This window comes from Lepidochelys kempii, chromosome 3 (genome assembly GCF_965140285.1).
Source record: "Lepidochelys kempii isolate rLepKem1 chromosome 3, rLepKem1.hap1, whole genome shotgun sequence".
Taxonomy (NCBI): Eukaryota; Metazoa; Chordata; order Testudines; family Cheloniidae; genus Lepidochelys; species Lepidochelys kempii.
Genome location: NC_136382.1, coordinates 16,955,098 through 16,976,845, shown reverse-complemented (window position 1 = coordinate 16,976,845; position 21,748 = coordinate 16,955,098). Strand labels below are relative to the sequence as shown.

Genomic DNA, 21,748 nt, shown 5'->3' with positions numbered 1-21,748 from the left:
CGGACCGGTCACAGCTTCTGTGCATTTTTATTTTTTGCCCGTGACTGGTCCATGACTTTTACTAAAAACAACCATGACACAATCTTAGCCCTATTTATGAGAACAGTAGATTAAAGTAGGATTAAAACATGCCTAAGTGACTTTCGCCATATCCTGGAGCTTTAGCCATGCCACTCAAGATCCCAAAGTACAAGAATTCACAATACTTGGCACCAATTGTTCTCACTGATGGTTGCTTTCAGTGACCTCTAAGAGCTTTTCCTCTGCTTAAACCTCCAAAGCAGACTGTATTTTTTCCCTCTGAACCTGATATCTCTCTGGTTTTTTGTTTGTTTTTGTTTTGTTTTTAACTGAAAGCATTAAGGAAGACTTACCTCCAGCTATAGATGGGTTGGATGCCCCTGGAGTTCGCTGTGTAAAGTTATTCTATGGAGATGTTACTTGGGCAGGACGAGAAAGATAAAGCCAACTAATGGTTAAAGGTTTTGTTTTCATGTTGTAAATATGTTAGTGATCATATATTTATTAATCCCAAATTAGGAGATACCAGATCTTCCACTTAACTGGAAAAGTTAGTTATATTGGAGTAGTTAACTTGATTGATCTGGCTTCTCAATTCCTGTAACTGTCACATACAGTCTGGCAACTGAAATTGCATAGCACCACCATTTTAAAAAAAACAAATAGTGACTTGAGTGTTGCTAACATAATTGGACTACATAATTTGTGGCTTGAATTTTCAGTCCTGAGTGTAGAAACGCAGTGACTAGGGTCTTTGCGTAGTCTAAAAATTGCATTACCAAGGCTGTTAAATCTGATCCCACTGGGAAAGATCTCCCAGACATTCTCGGCATTTCTCTGCAAGCTATTGCTGTAGTTGCCACAAAGATGTTATGTGACTGCAGATGGGTGAGGAAGTGGTCTGTGTGATCATGAAATGAAAGGGCAGCAGTTGATGAGGAAACCTAAGATGTGGCCCACCCTGTGAAAACTTGAGAACTGCTTGTATGAAAACCAGTTGTGTGGATCCCTTGTGTGGCTGCTTGAGGTGGATTTTGCTAAGCTTACTTGCCTTCAAAAAAAAAAAAAAAAACCCCCAAAAAACTCAGCTTTCCTTGCTCCAAAACAACATCTTGTAGTTTTGTATCTGAAGGTTGGTGCTTGCTGATTCCTTCTCCCCACGTGGATGAACTTGGCTTTTAATTGTATCCTTTCTGAAGTTTCACAGTGAGAGGATATTGTGTTGGTAGTTTTGTAACAGTCTCTTGTGCTCAGTGGTTTGAGAGACATGGTGGGTGGAAGAGGGGAGGGGAGAGAGAGACTCTCTTTAATAGAAAACTTGGATCACTTTGTGTAAAGTTTTTCATGTAACAGAGTTGTGCTTTTTGCCCCCTAAACCTCAAGTATTTCACAGGTCTTTAAAGTGTCTCTACAGTGGAGCAGAAGTTTACATATGGTTGTAGCTAGCACAGTCTCTCGCTGTTATGGGGCGTTAATATTTGGGAAAGTGACTGTTACTTGTGAAGAAAAGTTCAGGTGACACATCTTTTTCCCATAACACATCCAAGTCAGTGGTTCCATAATGTGGCACAGCTTTAGTGCTTTTGTGCAGGGCTGTAGAAAACTTCAGTCACTCTAAGGATCTCTTCACACCAGAGCAACCCATAGGCATTAGCAGTGCTGAATGCAACACGTAACTGGATTTCATCCCTACTGGATGAACTAGATAAGATTGCAGCACAGAGGGCTGGATAACAAGTGCCCCTCTCACCAGAATCCATTCTGAAATGTGTAACATCTCCTGCCCCAAATCAAACCAGCAAGTGAAGGGCTAGTTGGCCAGGTATCCTAATATAATGCAACCACCAATGAGGAAGCTTGTTAATATCAGCAACTGCTCAAACACAATAGCTAATTTTAGATGTCTGCATCAGAGAGTATTTGTGGTTTTACGCTTACATAACAAATGTTAAAGGTGCATTGTTAAAGCAAAACCCTGGGAAGTAGCATGCCGCCCAGTATTATAAGCATCCTGTATTGCTAATACAAGACCTAAAGAGGTGTTAAATGTAGTTCTTAAATGGACGAGACCCACCCTTCTGCTAGTACAAAACATAAATAGTTGGATATTTAGCTGACAAGAGGTTGCAAGGCTGGAAACTGCTGTGCTTCATCTCCACCTCTTCTGTCTGCCAGGCATTGACATCCTGAAGCTCGTAGCAGCGCAGGTTGGAAGTCAGTGGAAAGATATCTACCAATTCCTGAGCAATGCAACTGACCGTGAGATGGCGGCTTTCTCCAACGGGTACTCTGCAGACCATGAAAGGGCCTATGCTGCCTTACAGCACTGGACCATCCGAGGCCCGGAAGCCAGTCTCGCTCAGCTCATCAGCGCTCTTCGTCAGCACAGACGTAATGATGTTGTGGAGAAGATCAGAGGCCTGATGGAAGACACAACCCAGGTAAAGTGTATGTTGGTTGCGGAGGCAGCTTGTTATATTTTGTTCCATTACACTCTTCATCACAGAAATATGCACTACTCCAGAGGTGGGCAAACTGTGGTCCGCAGGCCACATCCGGCCCATGGGACCCTCCTGCTCAGCCCCTGAGTTCCCGGCCCGGGAGGCTCGCCCCCGGCCACTCCTCTGCAGCCTCAGCTCACTGTGCCACCGGCACAAAGCTCTGGGCAGCAGGACTGCGAGCTCCTGGGGCAGCGCAGCTGCAGAGCCCGGCCTGACCCGGGGCTCTGTGCTGCACGGTGGCGTGGCTGGCTCCAGCCGGGCGGCGCAGCTGTATCGCCGCCAGCCACCAGCACTCCAGGCAGCGCGGTAAGGAGGGAGGGGTGTGGATAGGGGTTGGGGTGGTCAGAGGGTGGGGAACAGGGGGTTGAATGGGGGCAGGGGTCCCGGGGGGGGGGGTTAGTCAGGAAGAAGGGGGGTTGGATGGGGCAGCGGGGAGCAGTCAGGGGCAGCGGTACCGGGGATAGTCAGGGAGAAGGGGTGGTTGGGTGGGCAGGGGTCTGCGAGGGCGAGTCAGGAACGAGAGGAGGGGTTGGATGGGGCAGCGGGGAGCAGTCAGGGAACAGGGAGTCGGGGGGGGGGTGGATGGGGCAGGGGTCCTGGTGGGGGGTGGCCATCAGGGAACAGAGGGTTGGATGGGGCAGGAATCCCGGGGATGGTGGGGGGGAATAAAGGGCAGGGGCTGGGCCAGGCCTGGCTGTTTGGGGAGGCACAGCCTCCCCTAACCAGCCCTCCATACAATTTACGAAACCCGATGTGGCCCTCAGGCCAAAAAGTTTGCCCACCCCTGCACTAGTCTATCCTTCCAAGGCCAGATCTATATGACAGACCTATGTCAGTATAAGTACATCACTCAAGGATGTGACAAATACACGCCCCTGTGCAATGCAGTTATACAGACCTAACCCCCAGTGTAGACTGGAGAGCTTCTCCCACCGACATAGCTACTGTCTCTTAGGGAGGTGGATTTAACTATACCAATGGGAGAAGCTCTCCATCTGAAGAAGTGTTTTTTTACCCATGAAAGCTTATGCCCAAATAAATCTGTTAGTCTTTAAGGTGTCACCAGACTCCTTGTTTTTGTGGATGCAGAATAACATGGCTACCCCCTGATACTTTACATCAGCGTACTAGTGGCTTCACTATAGCACTGTACATGAAGACCAGTCCCAAAGAAATGAATGACACCAAGCTTACAGGTTATTTCAAAGCATCTTGTGGGCTCTAGAACTTGTATACAGTGCAGCCTCAGGGTTCTGATCAGCTGCCATGGACGTCTTGCTGATGACTTCAGTGTGAACTTGTTTAGGCTCCAGGTTAATTGAAGGTTAATATCCCCTAGGGCAGATTCTGTCAGTGCAGCCTTTCTGTGGGGGGCCCTAAACTACACAGGGGCTTATGTTCAGGTTTCTGCCCTGCACGGTTGAGCTTTGCTGGAGTAGAATTATCATGCAGCTTTGCTCATGAGGAACGGTACTTGTCTTTATGAACTCATACCTGAACCCTTGTTAGGGGGGTGCTTGGGGATGAGGGGAAGGTCTCCTTAAACTTTCACAGTCAGCATTTCTCTTTCCTGTGGTACTGCCTGCTATTACTGTTTTGTATGTCATTCAGATTGCCTCATGGTTAAATAGCTCTTGAAACTATTCTGGGATTTTGCATATGGAGGTGCCAGCTCTCACATCTCACATTAAAGGTAAACTGCAAACAGCATGCATACCTTTAGGGTATGCACAGTTGCTGGAGCAGCCTCAAAACTGGGTGCTCCCTGATGTTTGAGTGCTTGATCTTGAAACCATGTATTGTATTAGTGGGTCTTTTACACTTTGTAGTAATGACTTTGTGCTTGGACTTTAAATTAATTTTCAAGAGAGATACTTGGGTGTATAGAGCTTCCTAGTTGTAACCCTATGAGAGTCATTTGTGCATGGAGTACAGCTTTGTGTTCCATGTTTAAATAATGGATAGCTTTGTCTTGCCCTGTCCAGTGCAACAGCTTCTGTTCTAATTTAATCCTAATAGGCCAAAGTATATAACTGTCTGGTCTGCATGCTGTTCTCCAAGACATCTTGCATCCAAAATTTAAAACCCTAAATGAAAAGCATAAGACATAATTATATGTAAAATCAACACCTGACATACTTAGATGTATATTTTTTTTCTCTGTGGTATGCATGCAAGAAATTCCTGTTGCGTGTATAGCATATCAAACTGACTTTCCTAGTCTCCTTGAGTATGTAGTAAACTCTCTGTTTTTTGTCTGGTTGCATTTTGACATTGAATATCCCTGATAAATCCTGGATTAGGACATCAGATAAAATGAAATTTGATTTGGATTTGTCATCAGTATCCGATTAGAAAAATTAAGATTGCCCAAGAACAGAGGTAATCAGTGTTGGAGGACTTGTTGAGGCATCACAGTCAGTAATTTAATTAAAACCATTGGGTACTGTACATCATTTTTCTCCTTCCCTAAATTCTTTTCTTCACTGTTCGAAAGAATTCTCAGGGATTATGTTTTTATAGCCTGGCAAGGCATTACACTGAGAGGTAAATGTCTTGAATAACTACTTGATACTTGCTTACACGAAAGATATGTCCATATCAGGTTTGACCATCTCATTTCCTATAAGAGGACTTCTAAAAACAAGCAGGGAATAGATGCATTAATGTCTCTGAGAACAAGCAAAAACAAACCTTCTACACTACAGGTTTAGATCAGTTGTAATCCCTACAGCCTATAGTTACAACCATATGTGTAAGGTTTTTCTGTGTGAGAGACCTTCCTCTCTGTTGGGATTAGTGAGCAACAATGGCCCCAGTTCAGCAAGGCACTTAAGCATGTGTTTAATTCTAAAAACTAGACCCTGGTGGAGAGATGGATTTCTGCAAAATCCACTGCAATGCAGAGAGCATGTGCTTGTACTGTATAGAGCTGTCTCACTTTGAGGTCAAGAAATTGAGATATTTATTGCTTAAGAGCACTGCAAAATCTTTCATAGGAGGGATATTTTAAAAAGCCGCCTAAAAGTTTTGGCTCAACTAGGGTTTTAAGGTGTTTGGAATGTGGCAACTAAAATGTTCTAACCCACCTTTTAAAATCCTAGGCAAGAGAAAACCTCCAAGGTTCCTTTCTAAAGGTGAAATAGGCTTGTGCTTTCTGCTGCTGCTTTATAACATGGAAAGAAAACAAGAACATTTTTTCAAGAATTTACAGTAGAAATACAGATCTTGCCTACCAGAGGAAGATTCCAACCAGAAAACTAGTAAAATTATAACGTCACAAGAGAGCCAAGCGATTAAGGGGGAGAAATTTTTAGTTCGCAAGAAGCAACTTTAGATGGACCTTTGGTGAACTCTAGTGCCTGCTAATGCCCGTTATGGAGACGATGGCATCTGTTAAGTGGTCCAAGTGAGCTCTTTCCCTTTTAAAAATGGAAGCTCACAGTATACATTATCTGAGACCTCCAGCAAGACCAGACTGGACATTCCTTATATTGCAAAGCTTTAAAAGAGAATTCTCAAAACCACACACACACAGAACAACACTAACTTGGGCACCTGTATATGTCTCCTAAAAAAGCAAAAAGGAGTACAAATGCCATTTTAAACCTTGCAAGTCATCTTTTAAAAACTAATCCATGAGTTTTCCAGTGAAGGAAACTTAGTAGGTCTGTATCACTGGGGACTCTTCGGTAGCCTTAGGCCAGGTCTACACTTGAAACCTTTGCTGATACGGTAATACTGGTTAAGGATGTGACTCTTTTGAGCATGGGGAGGAGGTGACCAGCCCTCTGTGAAGGAAGAAGTGGTTCGGGACTATTTAGAAAAGCTGGACGTGCACAGGTCCATGGGGCCGGATGCGCTGCATCTGAGGGTTCTAAAGGAATTGGCAGATGTGATTGCAGAGCCATTGGCCATTATCTTTGAAAACTCATGGCGATCAGGGGAAGTCCTGGACGACTGGAAAAAGGCTAGTGTAGTGCTCATCTTTAAAAAAGGGAAGGAGGAGGATCCTGGGAACTACAGGCCAGTCAGCCTCACCTCAGTCCCTGGAAAAATCATGGAGCAGGTCCTCAAGGAATCAATCCTGAAGCACTTATATGGGAGGAAAGTGATCAGGAACAGTCAGCATGAATTCACCAAGGGCAATTCATGCCTGACTAATCTAATTGCCTTCTATGATGCGATAACTGGTTCTGTGGATGAAGGGAAACCAGTGGACGTGTTATTCCTTGACTTTAGCAAAGCTTTTGACACAGTCTCCCACAGTATTCTTGTCAGCAAGTTAAAGAAGTATGGGCTGGATGGATGCACTACAAGGTGGGTAGAAAGTTGGCTAGATTTTCGGGCTCAACGGGTAGTGATCAATGGCTCCATGTGTAGTTGGCAGCCGGTATCTAGCAGAGTGCCCCAAGGGTTGGTCCTGGGGCTGGTTTTGTTCAATATCTTCATAAATGATCATCTGGAGGATGGTGTGGATTGCACCCTCAGCAAGTTTGCGGATGACACTAAACTGGGAGGAGTGGTAGATACGCTGGAGGGTAGGATACAGAGGGACCTAGACAAATTGGAGGATTGGGCCAAAAGAAATCTGATGAGGTTCAACAAGGACAAGTGCAGAGTCCTGCACTTAGGACGGAAGAATCCAATGCACCGCTACAGACTAGGGACCGAATGGCTCGTCAGCAGTTCTGCAGAAAAGGACCTAGGGGTGACAGTGGACGAGAAGCTGGATATGAGTCAACAGTGTGCCCTTGTTGCCAAGAAGGCGAATGGCATTTTGGGGTGTATAAGTAGGGGCATTTCCAGCAGATCGAACGATTGTGATTGTTCCCCTCTATTTGACACTGGTGAGGCCTCATCTGGAGTACTGTGTCCAGTTTTGGGCCCCACGCTACGAGAAGGATGTGGAAAAATTGGAGAGAGTCCAGCGGAGGGCAACAAAAATGATTCGGGGTCTGGAACACATGAGTTATGAGGAGAGGCTGAGGGAACTGGGATTGTTTAGTCTACAGAAGAGAAGAATGAGGGGGGATTTGATAGCTGCTTTTAACTACCTGAAAGGTGGATCCAAAGAGGATGGATCTAGACTATTCTCGGTGATAGCAGATGACAGGACAAGGAGTAATGGTCTCAAGTTGCAGTGGAGGAGGTTTATGTTGGATATTAGGAAAAACTTTTTCACTAGGGGGGTGGTGAAACACTGGAATGCATTACCTAGGGAGGTGGTGGAATCCCCTTCCTTAGAAGTTTTTAAGGTCAGTCTTGACAAAGCCCTGTATGGGATGATTTAGTTGGGGATTGGTCCTTCTTTGAGCAGGGGGTTGGACTAGATGACCTCTAGAAGTCCCTTCCAACTCTGATATTCTATGATATTTGTATACTGGTAAAAGCTCTAGCATAGAACCGGTTATACTGACAGAAAAGTGCTTTTCCTGGTATTGCTTATTTTGTTTAAGGAACTGATAGCAAACCCTCCTAGTATAGACTAGGCCTTAATACCGTCTTTCAAAAAATTGCCAAAGCGACCTCTTTCCTGTAAGAACATGACAGACTAAGGGCTTGTTCTCCAAAACTAACATTACAGGGAAGGAGCACTGATTAAACACAAGTGAGAATTGCTGCTCCGGAGCTCTTTGTAACCAGATTGTATCCATCTCTGGAGTATGGTACTAGTTCAGTGTCTGACTCTGGGCTTTTGCACGGTGGGATGTTTATCCAATTGGATATTGTAGACACTTTTTTTTTTTTTCTGACTCATTTTGGGCAAGTGGCTGGAGTTTTTAGAACTTGGGGATTTACTAAAAATAGTTAAGGAGTAAATCTTGCAGAATCCTGAGAAATACTTATTTGCTGGTAGGAAATAGGAACTGGTGGGATTTGTGATCTGACTTGTAGGAGCATGGATGTCAGGGTAACATGGATGCAGTGATGGGTGGAGCGGAGGCTTCCAAGCACAGATCACACTGGTAACCTCAAACTAGGGAATTTGATATCCCAAGAGTTGCTCACAATATTTGCCCTGATCTTTCTCTCATCCCTATTCAGTGTGATTCCAAACACTGACTATTTATTTAGCATATGCAAACCAGTCAAGCCAAACCACAGTGGTCTTACAAGATAATTATTTGTCACTTTCTCTACAGACATGAAACTCTCCACAAGTCCTCTACTGCAGTGGTTCTCAACCAAGGGTATGAGTACCCCTGGGGGACACCTAGAGGTTTTCCGGGAATACATCAACTCATCTAGATGTTTGCCAATTTTTCAACCAGCTACCATATGTAGATAGAAAGACACTATTTGAAAAGGATTTGAAAGGACACAAAAATCCTGTCTGTACTTGTTAGGACGTAGCCATTGTCACATACCTGCTTTGCCAAATAATTTTTTTCGTGTTCCTGAGAATGGAGAGCTCATGGAGAACAAGGGGGGAGAAGATTCACCCAGGGACGCTGACTGTAAGATGGAAACTGGTTTTAGTTAAAAGCCAGGAATGTTTTCTGCAGCTACCTTTGAAAAGGGATTGTGTGAATAGAATAAAGAAAAGGAGTACTTGTGGCACCTTAAAGACTAACCAATTTATGCTTATGCTCAAATAAATTGGTTAGTCTCTAAGGTGCCACAAGTACTCCTTTTCTTTTTGTGAATACAGACTAACCCGGCTGTTACTCTGAAACCTGTGAATAGAATGCTGTTCAGTGGAGCACACAAGAGGCATATAAATGGGATGTGGGGCAGGCTAGATAAAGGTGTCTTTTAAACCAGTGGTTCTCAACCCGGGGTACATGTATCCCTGTAAGTACGCAGGGGTCTTCCAGGGGGTACATCAACTCATCTAGATACTTGCCTAGTTTTACGATAGGCTACATAAAAAGCACTTTTATGTCTGATGTTGTAAGCAGGTCGTTGTAAAGTGAGGTGAAACTTGGGGTACACAAGACAAATCGGACTCTGGAAAGGGGTACAGTAGTCTGGAAAGGTTGAGAGCCACTGCTCTACCATAAAGTCACAACAGGGGGCTGTTAGGAGAAGCTGATGAGCAGTCTGTTTTAAGATAAACTGAAATAAGTGCCCACAAAGGGGGCTGCACCAGCTGAATTTATTTTTTTGAAATGAACCATTAGAGCTCCACTGAGTGAACTCCTGTAGGCAAGCCTAATGCAGCTTCCTGAAGAGATTAGTGACCTAATTTCACTACTTTTCAAGAAAGCAAACCAATGCTACTGCTAGAAAGTGATCATTAGAGGTTTGAGGGTAGATTGCTAGCCTCCAGATGCCATATGATGTTGGAAACAGAGAACACAGCACTTTTAAAAAAAGAATATCTTTCAAGAGTTGCTGCTTGAAGAGTTTAGCTTGAATAATGTTTTGATATACAGGCACCCCTCTATTCACAGCCTACATACTACTGCAATGATATTTTGCACAAAATATACAGTGTGAGGTGTCATAAGAAAGCCCGTAACATTAGAATCATTGTAAAGTGCATGTGTTAGCCTTATATATGAAGTTATGAATTCCTCTGTAGGATGTTAGAACATGATTAAGACAAGACAGCCTAGCCTAGGTGGACGTGATAAGCAGGTCTCCCCTACACAAAGGAATGTGGGTTTGCCTCGGTTTACGTACTAGCAGTGAACAAAGCCATTGAGCTAAACCACTGGGTGTTGTTATGTTCGTGACCTCGAGAGACAGAAAATTAACAGGGCTCCTGGACCCCAGAGAGAGACAGGGGACTAAGTCCCCCGGAAGCTTTCCTGACATGTAAGACAAAGAGATGCATTTGAGGAATATAAGGAACAGAGAAACTCCATCTTTATCCTTCACTTGAGGAGACAAAGAGAACTGTCTATTTCATCTCTGTGTTGCATCCTGACTGGTAGAAGGCTGGAAAGGAGACTAGATGAAAGAAACTGTCATGAACTCTAGACTCTATCTTGCTAGGGGTTCTCAAACTGGGGGTTGGGACCCCTCAGGGGGTCACAAGCTGTAAGCCTCCACTCCAAACCCCACTTTGCCTCCAGCATTTATAATGGTGTTAAATACATAAAGTGTTTTTAATTTATTGGGGGGGGGCACACTCAGAGGCTTGCTATGTGAAAGGGGTCACCAGTACAAAAGTTTGAGAACCATTGTGCTAGAATAAGTTTTAGACTTTGTCATAAGAACATGAGAGGCCATACTGGGTCAGACAAAAGGTCCATCTAGCCCAGTATCCTGTCTTTCAACAGTGGCCAATGCCAAGTGCCCCAGAGGGAAGGAACAGAATAGGTAATCATCAAGTGATCCATCTCCTATCGCCCAATCCCAGCTTCTGGCAAACAGAGGCTAGGGTCACCATCCCTGTCCATCCTGGCTAATGGCCATTGATGGACCTATCCTCCATGAACTAATCTAGTTCTTTTTTTAACCCTGTTATAGTCTTGGCCTTCACAACATTCTCTGGCAAGATGTTCCACAGGTTGACTGTGCATTGTGTGAAGAAATATTCCTTTTGTTTGTTTTAATTCTGGTACCTATTAAATTTCATCGGGTGAGCCCTAGTTCTTGTGTTATGAGAAGGAGTAAATAATACTTCCTTATTTACTTTCTCCACACCAGTCATGATTTTATAGACCTCAGTCATGTCCTCCCCTTAGTAGTGTCTTTTCCGAGCGGAAAAGTCCAGTTTTATTAATCTCTCCTTGTATGGCAACTGTTCTATACCCTCTAATTTTGGTGCCTTTTTCTGAACCTTTTCCAATTCCAATATATCTTTTTTGAGATGGGGCAAACCACAGTATTCAAAATGTGGGTGTAACATGGATTTATATAGAGGCAATATGATATTTTCTGTCTTATTATCTGTCCCTTTCTTAATGATTCCCAACATTGTTAGCTTTTTTGACTGCCACTGCACATTGAGTGGATGTTTTCAGAGAACTATCCACAATGACTCCAAGTTCTTTCTTGAGTGGTAACAGCTAATTTAGACCCCATCGTTTTGTATGTATAGTTAGGATTAATTTTTCCAATGTGCAGTAGTTTTGTATAATCTGCAAATTTTGCTACCTTACTGTTTCGCTATTTTTCCAGATCATATGTGAATATATTGAATAGGACTGGTCTGAGTACAGACCCCTGGGGGACACCACTATTTACCACTCTCCATTCTGAAAACTGACCATTTATTCCTACCCTTTGTTTCCTATCTTTTAACCAGTGACCAATCCATGAGGACCTTTCCTCTCAATCCATGACAGCTTACTTTGCTTAAGAGCCTTTGGTGAGGGACCTTGTTGAGGCTTTCTGAAAATGAGTACACTGTAGCCACTTGTCCACATGCTTGTTGACGCCCTCAAAAAATTCTAGTAGGTTGGTTAGCCATGATTTCTCTTTACAAAAACCATGTTGACTCTTCCCCAACAAATTGTGTTCATGTATGTGTCTGGCAATTTTTTTCTTTACTATAGTTTCAACCAATTTGCCTGGTACTGAAGTCAGACTGACCGGCCTGTAATTGCCGGGATCAGCTCTGGAGTCCTTTTTTAAAAATTGGTGTCACATTAGCTATCCTCCAATCATCTGGTAGAGAAGCTGATTAAAATGATAGGTTACAGACTACATCCGATGAGGTGAGCTGTAGCTCACGAAAGCTTATGCTCAAATAAATTTGTTAGTCTCTAAGGTGCCACAAGTACTCCTTTTTCTTTTTGTGAATATAGACTAACATGGCTGCTACTCTGAAGACTACTAGTAGTTTTTCAATTTTGCGTTTGAGTTCCTTCAGAACTCTTGGGTGAAGACCATCTGGTCCTCGTGATTTATTACTGTTTAGTTGCAGTTGGTTCCAAAACCACCTCTAGTGACACCTCATTCTGGAACAGTTCCTCAGATTTGTCACCTAAAAAGAATGGCTCAGGTTTGGGAATGTCCCTCACATCCTCAGCCATGAAGACTGATGCAAAGAATTAATTTAGTTTCTCTGCAATGGCTTTACCGTCCTTGAGTACTCCTTTAGCATCTCGATCATACAGTGGGCCCCACTGGTTTAGCAGGCTTCCTGCTTCTGATGTACTTAAAAAAAATTTTACTATTACTTTTTGATTCTTTGGCTAACTGTTCTTCAAATTCTTTTTTGGCCTTCCTAATTATATTTTTACAGTTCATTTGCCAGAGTTTATGCTTCTTTCTATTTTTCTCACTAGGATTTAACTTCCACTCTTTAAAGGATGCCTTTTTGCCTCTCACTGCTGCTTTTTTTAAACTTTGTTTAGCCACGGTGGCACTTTTTTGGTTCTCTTACTATGTTTTTTAATTTGGGGTATACATTTAGGTTGAGCCTCTATTATGGTGTCTTTAAAAAGTTTCCATGCAGCTTGCAGAGATTTCACTTTTTGTGCTGTACCTTTTAATGTCTGTTTAACTTCCTCCTTTCTGAAAGACTTGTTTTCACTTTTATTTGCTTGTAATCATCTCTACATTTTATCTCTTGTTTGGTATCACTTAATCTCTGCTCTTTTTTTAACGAACTTGTTTTACTTACTGTAAACCAGCTTAGGGCCATGTTTGAAGGGAAGCCTGTATCCACTAAAATTAGTAAGCTGTGATGTATGACTCTTTAACAGAGCAGCGAATTTTAATATCTTCTATGAATGCACCATGGTAGGACCTGTACACAACAGAGAAATATCTCCTGAGGAGCTTGGGAGCTAGAGTTCACTGATTGTTACTTGCCAGGCAATGTTTGGGCAGAGAGAGCCTTGAGGAGTTTTCTGGCGGGGAAAACAGACTGGTGTGGCAGGAAGCTGACGCACAATCTACTTGCCAGTAAAACTCTCTCTTGCCTAAGCAGAGAGGTAACACAGTGGCTCACAGCTTTGGGCATCCCCAGCAGTGTTTCACCTGTGAAACAGCCGCATCCTCTAGCTTGGAGACTGGATATGGCCCTGTCACTAGTACCATGTGGCTTCTGACTTACCATTCCAGTTCACTCACTGGCATGATGTGAGACCAAGCCCTTTTTCCCCGCTGCTCTGTGGGAAGTCATGGTATGTCTTTTGAGTGGCACTTACAAGAGCTCCAGCAAAGGGGTTAATTTTATCAGGCTCATGGCACTGGAATTCCTTTGGTGTGTGGTTGGTTTGTTTTGGTTTTTTTGTTTGTTTGGAGGTTGCAGTGTAATTGTAGCTGTGTTGGTCCCAGGATATTAGAGAGACCGGATGGGTGAGGTAGTCTTATTGGGCCAACTTCTTTTTTTGTACAGATGTTGTCTTTACTGGTAAATGTTCCACACAGCAATCCGTCTGATGAATATACGGGGCTAGTTAAACAAAGGCTAATAGGGCCCTGAGGGTATGGATTTGAGATTGGAGCCTGGTGCATTTCTGCAAGTTCCTGCTATGCCTGAACATGCTTACCCCAAAGTATTCTCTAAATAAGTTTCTGGAATTTATGTCAAGAGGGAGGTAAGGAAAGATGTGTGGGGAGAAGAGAGCCTTGGGGAGATGACTGGAGAGGCACAGCAGACAGGTGAGGGGAAAGTGTTCTTCTGGATTCTGGGACATGTACATGAACCTTACCTAAGCTAGAGAATGTCCCCATTGCAACTCATCCCTTAAAGCTTTGATGTAAGTAGACACAACAAACTAGGGAGGAGTCTGGATTGTTTTCTCCCCTAGAGGTGTCCCCAGCAGAGCAGGAGTGAGATGCAGTGATGTGAGACGCTTGTGCTGCGGCTGATGGTGGCCTGTAGGACTTGCCTCCCTTAGCTTTCCCAGTAGCTGTCACTGGGATGAAGCTAGCTTGTTCCTTAAGAATTCTCCGTTCATTTTAAGAAGCAGAGTTGGCTGTGTACATAGCACAATGCCTGGCAGTGAACACTTCTGAAGCAGTAACCTTCTCATACGAAGAGAAAAGGAGGACTTGTGGCACCTTAGACTAACAAATTTATTTGAGCATAAGCTTTCGTGTTTTGTCTCCAAGGTGCCACAAGTAGTACTCTTCTTTTTGCGAATACAGACTAACACGGCTGCTACTCTGAAACGTCTCATACAAGCTTTTCAGGTCTGAGAAACCATTCATTTCTTTGCACCTGTAACTAGCTGTTCCTTAAAGGCATGGTTTCAAGGCTTCCAAAAAGGTTGCCAGTTAATCCAGTTCCCACTGGATGAGTACGCACCATCAAACTGGCTTCTTGTGGAGTCACCCTTCAGATGAATAACGGCTTACTGCCGCAGAATATCTAGCTATGGGTGGCCCTACTGCAGAGGCTCTCATTCCATCCCTTAGCTGGTTCTGGCCATGCTCTGCTCTCAAATCGGTGGTGTTACACCTAGCATGTTTCCGTACCTAGGACGCAGCAGGGTATGCTAGAGACTTGAGAATTAACCGGAAAGCTGAATTCTGTTGCTCTTATTTGTCCAACCTTCTTCCAGTGCATCCATAAGACTCCTTTTGCTACAGTGCCTACAAAACCTAGCTCGCAGACTGGCAGGACGATGGGTGACTAGCTGTGACTGTTCCTCTTCCCCTTGTTTCCTTTTCCTGCTCGTATCCTCAACTTAAAAATCCACACTACAAACCCATGTAATAAAGCAAGATAAACCTCGGGGACTTGCATGGCCTCCATCACTGTCGTAACTGAGCATGTCAGTCTTTTATGAAGTTATCCTCCGAATATACTGGTGAGGTGGGGAAAGTTCTTCTCTCCATTTCATAAATGAGGTGCAGAGGAATTAAGAGACTTTTTGTCCAAGGTTACCCAGGAGCTGCAAATTGAAGTCTGGTTTCCAGAATGCCAGGCTAGCACTCCGATCACTGGACCATCCTCCCCAGCCCTCATTCGCTTACTTGTCTGTCTCCCCTCCCCTCCCCTCCCCTCCCCTCTATCTGTTTTACCTTCAAGGCAAGGATTCGTTCTGGGCTTTGTCCTGCACAACAGGGGTCCCGCTCTTGATTGGGGTCTTTGGGCACTACCATCATATAAATATTTACTACTACTAATGCATACACATAGACTTAATTTAAATCCATTCATCTGTAGAGAGCAGCATGGCATATAGCAAGAGAATTTCTCTGCTGAATGCTTGCTGGGTTGTTACTGTGTAAGGTTATACCAGTCTTACGTCACACTTAGTGAATTTAGGTTAAAACTAGATTAGCCCTCTGGCTCACTTTGTCTTCTGGATCAGTGACTGTTGTGAACATGAGCAAAGAGCAGAACAGCTCTGGGAAGAACTTTGTGGTGTTAACGTGTACAGATCCAAATGAGCTCTGGCCTCCGTGATGAGCTGGAAAAGCATGCACCGAATTTGAACAATGTTTGCAAGAAAAAGAGCACGTTCTGCAAAATGTCTCCTTTCCAGGCTTGTTCTGTTGGGGAAAATTAATGGCCGTTTTTCATACGATGGGTTCTGTTGCCTAATTGTATCCAAACACTTTGTAGAGTATTAGCTCTTCCCAGAATCCCAGTAGCATTCTGCCCAAAGGACTTTGCTTTGTGGTTACTGATAACTTGCAAATCTCCATTCTTGGGATGGTTGTAGAAGCTCAACATTTGTGTCCCTACCTTAAGCTGTACTTGGTTCTGTTTGGGCATAAGGTCAATTGCAGTGATCTGCTTAGCAGCTTACAGATGATAATAGGCCAGTATAGTTTGTCTTGCAACGTGACCCTAAACATATTCACACCAGCTGCAGAATGCAGCTAACTGTAACTAGCAGTGTTGCATAGCATGTCCGGTTTACTAAAATAACAGTGCCCGAACGCTATAGGTGCTCTTATGCACTAGAGTTTTTGCTACTTTTATTACTTTTATCCCTCACTTACCTTTTTGTGACTTTACTGGATACAGCTGAAGTATTTTAGAGCCCTGACTTAAGGGCAGTAAACATCCTCATGACAGCAACATTTGTGTTACTCATGTCAGCTGAGGCCCATGCTACTTGTTCTCCCAAGTGCAATTGTTTTAAAGGGGGTGGTTAGTGCAGGGGAATTCAGTGTATCAATCTAAACAAATTCCTGAATCTTTGTAGTATTAGGGCTCTAGATTCTGTTGCTGACTCGGCACTTGACACACTATGTGACATTCAGTCTCTCTGCAGCTTTCCCCATCTGGGGGATGGTTAAGGAAAAGAGGATGTGAAAGGTTCCATATAAAGCAGTTTTGCAAATGGCCTAATAGCTGTTCCAAGGTTCAATCGTTCTGTTACTTCCTGTTATCAGAGCTCAAAACCCTTTGGTCTGGATCTTTTTAAGCAGCTCTTTTCAAATGTAGCCTAAATCTTTGCTGTGTCAGACTCCTGGTTCATGAATTATTTACTTTATTTCCCCTTTTAGCAAAACAGAGAACTGGGCACTTCTATAAAGGGGTTACAGCTAAATTCCTCGCTTGCAAGGTTCAAGATGGGAAGGAATTAAACACTGCGCAGATGTCGGTCTGTGTAGTGAGTATCTAAAATGCAAAGGCCGCCAATTAAATAAGAAGGGTACATGAAAACATTTTTCCTCCGAATTTCAGGAATGCGATTTATTTAACCACCCATTGTACCAAAGTGGAGTGTAAAGAGACCTAAATTTGGGTTAAGGCAGGTCTTTAGGGAAAACGTGCATCAAACTAGATCAGGTGTGTGTGTGTGTGTGTGTGTTTGATTATGGCTGAATATCAGTAGAGGTCTGGGGAATCTGTTTTTGTGATCTATCTGAACACTGGTATACCTTCCAGTGAATTAGTAGGGGTGGGAGTACAAGACCTTGAAGGACTTAGTATGAACTGAGGAAGAACATGCAGTGTGGGTGTGACAGTGCTGTTCTCTAAACATGTTAGGGAAACCTACTTAGGGTATGTCTACAGTACGGAATAAGGTCGAATTTATAGAAATCGGTTTTTTAGAAATCGGTTTTATATATTCGAGTGTGTGTCCCCCCACAGAAAATGCTCTAAGTGCATTAAGTGCATTAACTCGGAGGAGTGCTTCCACAGTACCGAGGCTAGAGTCGACTTCCGGAGTGTTGCATTGTGAGTAGCTATCCCACAGTTCCCGCAGTCTCTGCTGCCCATTGGAATTCTGGGTTGAGATCCCAATGCCTGATGTGGCTAAAACATTTGTCACAGGTGGTTCTGGGTACATATCGTCAGGCCCCCCTTCCCTCCCTCCCTCCCTCTGTGAAAGCAAGGGCAGACAATCGTTTCGCGCCTTTTTTCCTGAGTTACCTGTGCAGATGCCATACCACGGCAAGCATGGAGCCCGCTCAGCTAACCATCACCATAAGTCTCCTGGGTGCTGGCAGACGCGGTACGGTATTGCTACACAGTAGCAGCAACCCATTGCCTTCTGGCAGCAGGCGGTGCAATACGACTGGTAGCCGTCATCGTCGTGTCCGAGGTGCTCCTGGCCACGTCGGCTGGGAGCGCCTCGGCAGACATGGGCACAGGGACTAAATTTGGAGTGACTTGACCAGGTCATTCTCTTTAGTCCTGTAGTCAATCCTATTGAACCGTCTTATGGTGAGCAGGCAGGCAATAGGGATTGCTAGCAGTCGTACTGTACCATCTTCTGCCGGGCAGGCAAGAGATGAGGATGGCTAGCAGTCGTATTGTACCATCTTCTGCCGGGCAGGCAAGAGATGAGGATGGCTAGCAGTCCTTCTGCACCATCTGCTGCCAGCCAAAGATGTAAAAGATAGATGGAGTGGATCAAAACAAGAAATAGACCAGATTTGTTTTGTACTCATTTGCCTCCTCCCCTGTCTAGGGGACTCATTCCTCTAGGTCACACTGCAGTCACTCACAGAGAAGGTGCAGCAAGGTAAATCTAGCCATGTATCAATCAGAGGCCAGGCTAACTTCCTTGTTCCAATAAGAAAAATAACTTAGGTGCACCATTTCTTATTGGAACCCTCCGTGAACTCCTGCCTGAAATACTCCTTGATGTAAAGCCACCCCCTTTGTTGATTTTAGCTCCCTGAAGCCAATCCTGTAAGCCGTATCGTCAGTCGCCCCTCCCTGCGTCAGAGCAACGGCAAACAATCGTGCATCTGAGTTGAGAGTGCTGTCCAGAGCAGTCACAATGGAGCACTCTGATGGGGCTAAAACATTGTCGTGGGTGGTTCTGGGTACATATGGTCAGGCCCCCCTTCCCTCCCTCCCTCCCTCCCTCCGTGAAAACAAAGGCAGACAATCGTTCCGCGCCTTTTTTTTGTGCGGACGCCATACCAAGGCAAGCATGGAGGCCGCTCAGCTCACTTTGGCAATTAGGAGTACATTAAACACCACACGCATTATCCAGCAGTATATGCAGCACCAGAACCTGGCAAAGCGATACCGGGCGAGGAGGCGACATCAGCGCGGTCACGTGAGTGATCAGGATATGGACACAGATTTCTCTGAAAGCATGGGCCCTGCCAATGCATGCATCATGGTGCTAATGGGGCAGGTTCATGCTGTGGAACGCCGATTCTGGGCTCGGGAAAAAAGCACAGACTGGTGGGACCGCATAGTGTTGCAGGTCTGGGACGATTCCCAGTGGCTGCCAAACTTTCGCATGCGTAAGGGCACTTACATGGAACTTCGTGACTTGCTTTCTCCTGCCCTGAAGCGCATGAATACCAAGATGAGAGCAGCCCTCACAGTTGAGAAGCGAGTGGCGATAGCCCTGTGGAAGCTTGCAACGCCAGACAGCTACCGGTCAGTTGGGAATCAATTTGGAGTGGGCAAATCTACTGTGGGGGCTGCTGTGATGCAAGTAGCCCACGCAATCAAAGATCTGCTGATATCAAGGGTAGTGACCCTGGGAAATGTGCAGGTCATAGTGGGTGGCTTTGCTGCAATGGGATTCCCTAACTGTGGTGGGGCCATAGACGGAACCCATATCCCTATCTTGGCACCGGAGCACCAAGCCGCCAAGTACATAAACCGCAAGGGGTACTTTTCAATAGTGCTGCAAGATCTGGTGGATCACAAGGGACGTTTCACCAACATCAATGTGGGATGGCCGGGAAAGGTACATGACGCTCGCATCTTCAGGAATTCTGGTCTGTTTCAAAAGCTGCAGGAAGGGACTTTATTCCCAGACCAGAAAATAACTGTTGGGGATGTTGAAATGCCTGTATGTATCCTTGGGGACCCAGCCTACCCCTTAATGCCATGGCTCATGAAGCCGTACACAGGCAGCCTGGACAGTAGTCAGGAGCTGTTCAACTACAGGCTGAGCAAGTGCAGAATGGTGGTAGAATGTGCATTTGGACGTTTAAAGGCGCGCTGGCGCAGTTTACTGACTCGCTTAGACCTCAGCGAAACCAATATTCCCATGGTTATTACTGCTTGCTGTGTGCTCCACAATATCTGTGAGAGTAAGAGGGAGACGTTTATGGCAGGGTGAGAGGTTGAGGCAAATTGTCTGGCTGCTGGTTACGCGCAGCCAGACACCAGGGCGGTTAGAAGAGCGCAGGAGGGCGCGGTACACATCAGAGAAGCTTTGAAAACCAGTTTCATGACTGGCCAGGCTACGGTGTGAAAGTTCTGTTTGTTTCTCTTTGATGAAACCCCCCGCCCCTTGGTTCACTCTACTTCCCTGTATGCTAGCCACCCTCCCCTCCTCCCTTCGATCACTGCTTGCAGAGGCAATAAAGTCATTGTTGCTTCACATTCATTCATTCTTTATTCATTCATCACACAAATAGGGGGATGACTACCAAGGTAGCCCAGGAGGGGTGGTGGAGGAGGGAAGGAAAATGCCACACAGCACTTTAAAAGTTTACAACTTTAAAATTTATTGAATGCCAGCCTTCTTTTTTTGGGGCAATCCTCTGTGGCGGAGTGGCTGGTTGGCCGGTGGCCCCCCCACCGCGTTCTTGGGCGTCTGGGTGAGGAGGCTATGGAACTTGGGGAGGAGGGTGGTTGGTTACACAGGGCCTGTAGTGGCAGTCTGTGCTCCAGCTGCCTTTGCTGCAGCTCAACCATACACTGAAGCATACTGGTTTGGTCCTTCAGCAGCCTCAGCATTGAATCCTGCCTCCTCTCATTACGCTGCCGCCACATTTGAGCTTCAGCCCTCTCTTCAGCCCGCCACCTCTCCTCCCGGTCATTTTGTGCTTTCCTGCACTCTGACATTATTTGCCTCCACGCATTCGTCTGTGCTCTGTCAGTGTGGGAGGACAGCATGAGCTCGGAGAACATTTCATCTTGAGTGCGTTTTTTTTTCTTTCTAATCTTCACTCTCCTCTGGGAAGGAGAAGATCCTGTGATCATTGAAACACATGCAGCTGGTGGAGGAAAAAAAAAAGGGACAGCGGTATTTAAAAAGACACATTTTATAAAACAGTGGCTACGCTCTTTCAGGGTAAACCTTGCTGTTAACATTACATACATAGCACATGTGCTTTCGTTAAAAGGTCGCATTTTGCCTCCCTCCACCGCGTGGCTACCCCCTCAACCCTCCCCCCTTCGCGTGGCTAACAGCGGGGAACATTTCTGTTTAGCCACAGGCAAACAGCCCAGCAGGAACGGGCTCCTCTGAGTGTCCCCTGAAGAAAAGCACTCTATTTCAACCAGGTGACCATGAATTATATCTCACTCTCCTGAGGATAACATGGAGAGATAAAGAACGGATGTTTGAACGCCAGCAAACATACACTGCAATGCTTTGTTGTACAATGATTCCCGAGTACGTGTTACTGGCCTGGAGTGGTAAAGTGTCCTACCATGAAGGACGCAATAAGGCTGCCCTCCCCAGAAACCTTTTGCAAAGCCTTTGGGAGTACATCCAGGAGAGCCGTGAATGCCAGGGCAAAGTAATCCTTTCACATGCTTGCTTTTAAACCATGTATATTATTTTAAAAGGTACATTCACCAGAGGTCCCTTCTCTGCCTGCCGGGTCCAGGAAGCAGCCTTGGGTGGGTTCAGGGGGTACTGGCTCCAGGTCCAGGGTGAGAAACAGTTCCTGGCTGTCGGGAAAACCAGTTTCTCCGCTTGCTTGCTGTGAGCTATCTACAACCTCATCATCATCTTCTTCGTCCCCAAAACCTGCTTCCGTGTTGCCTCCATCTCCATTGAAGGAGTCAAACAACACGGCTGGGGTAGTGGTGGCTGAACGCCGTAAAATGGCATGCAGCTCATCACAGAAGCGGCATGTTTGGGGCTCTGACCTGGAGCGGCCGTTCACCTCTCTGGTTTTCTGGTAGGCTTGCCTCAGCTCCTTAAGTTTCACGCAGCACTGCTTCTGGTCTCTGTTATGGCCTCTGT

At 45.1% G+C, this 21,748-nt stretch overlaps 1 protein-coding gene across 1 annotated transcript in view; it reads left to right on the top strand.

Moving 5' to 3' along the window:
• TNFRSF21 (TNF receptor superfamily member 21) overlaps positions 1–21,748 on the top strand; it is a 68,979-nt gene that overhangs the window by 31,953 nt on the left and 15,278 nt on the right. The window contains exon 4 of the mRNA XM_073335809.2: positions 2,197–2,462. Coding sequence (XP_073191910.2) covers positions 2,197–2,462 — 266 coding nt within the window. The remainder of the gene's footprint in view (positions 1–2,196; positions 2,463–21,748) is intronic.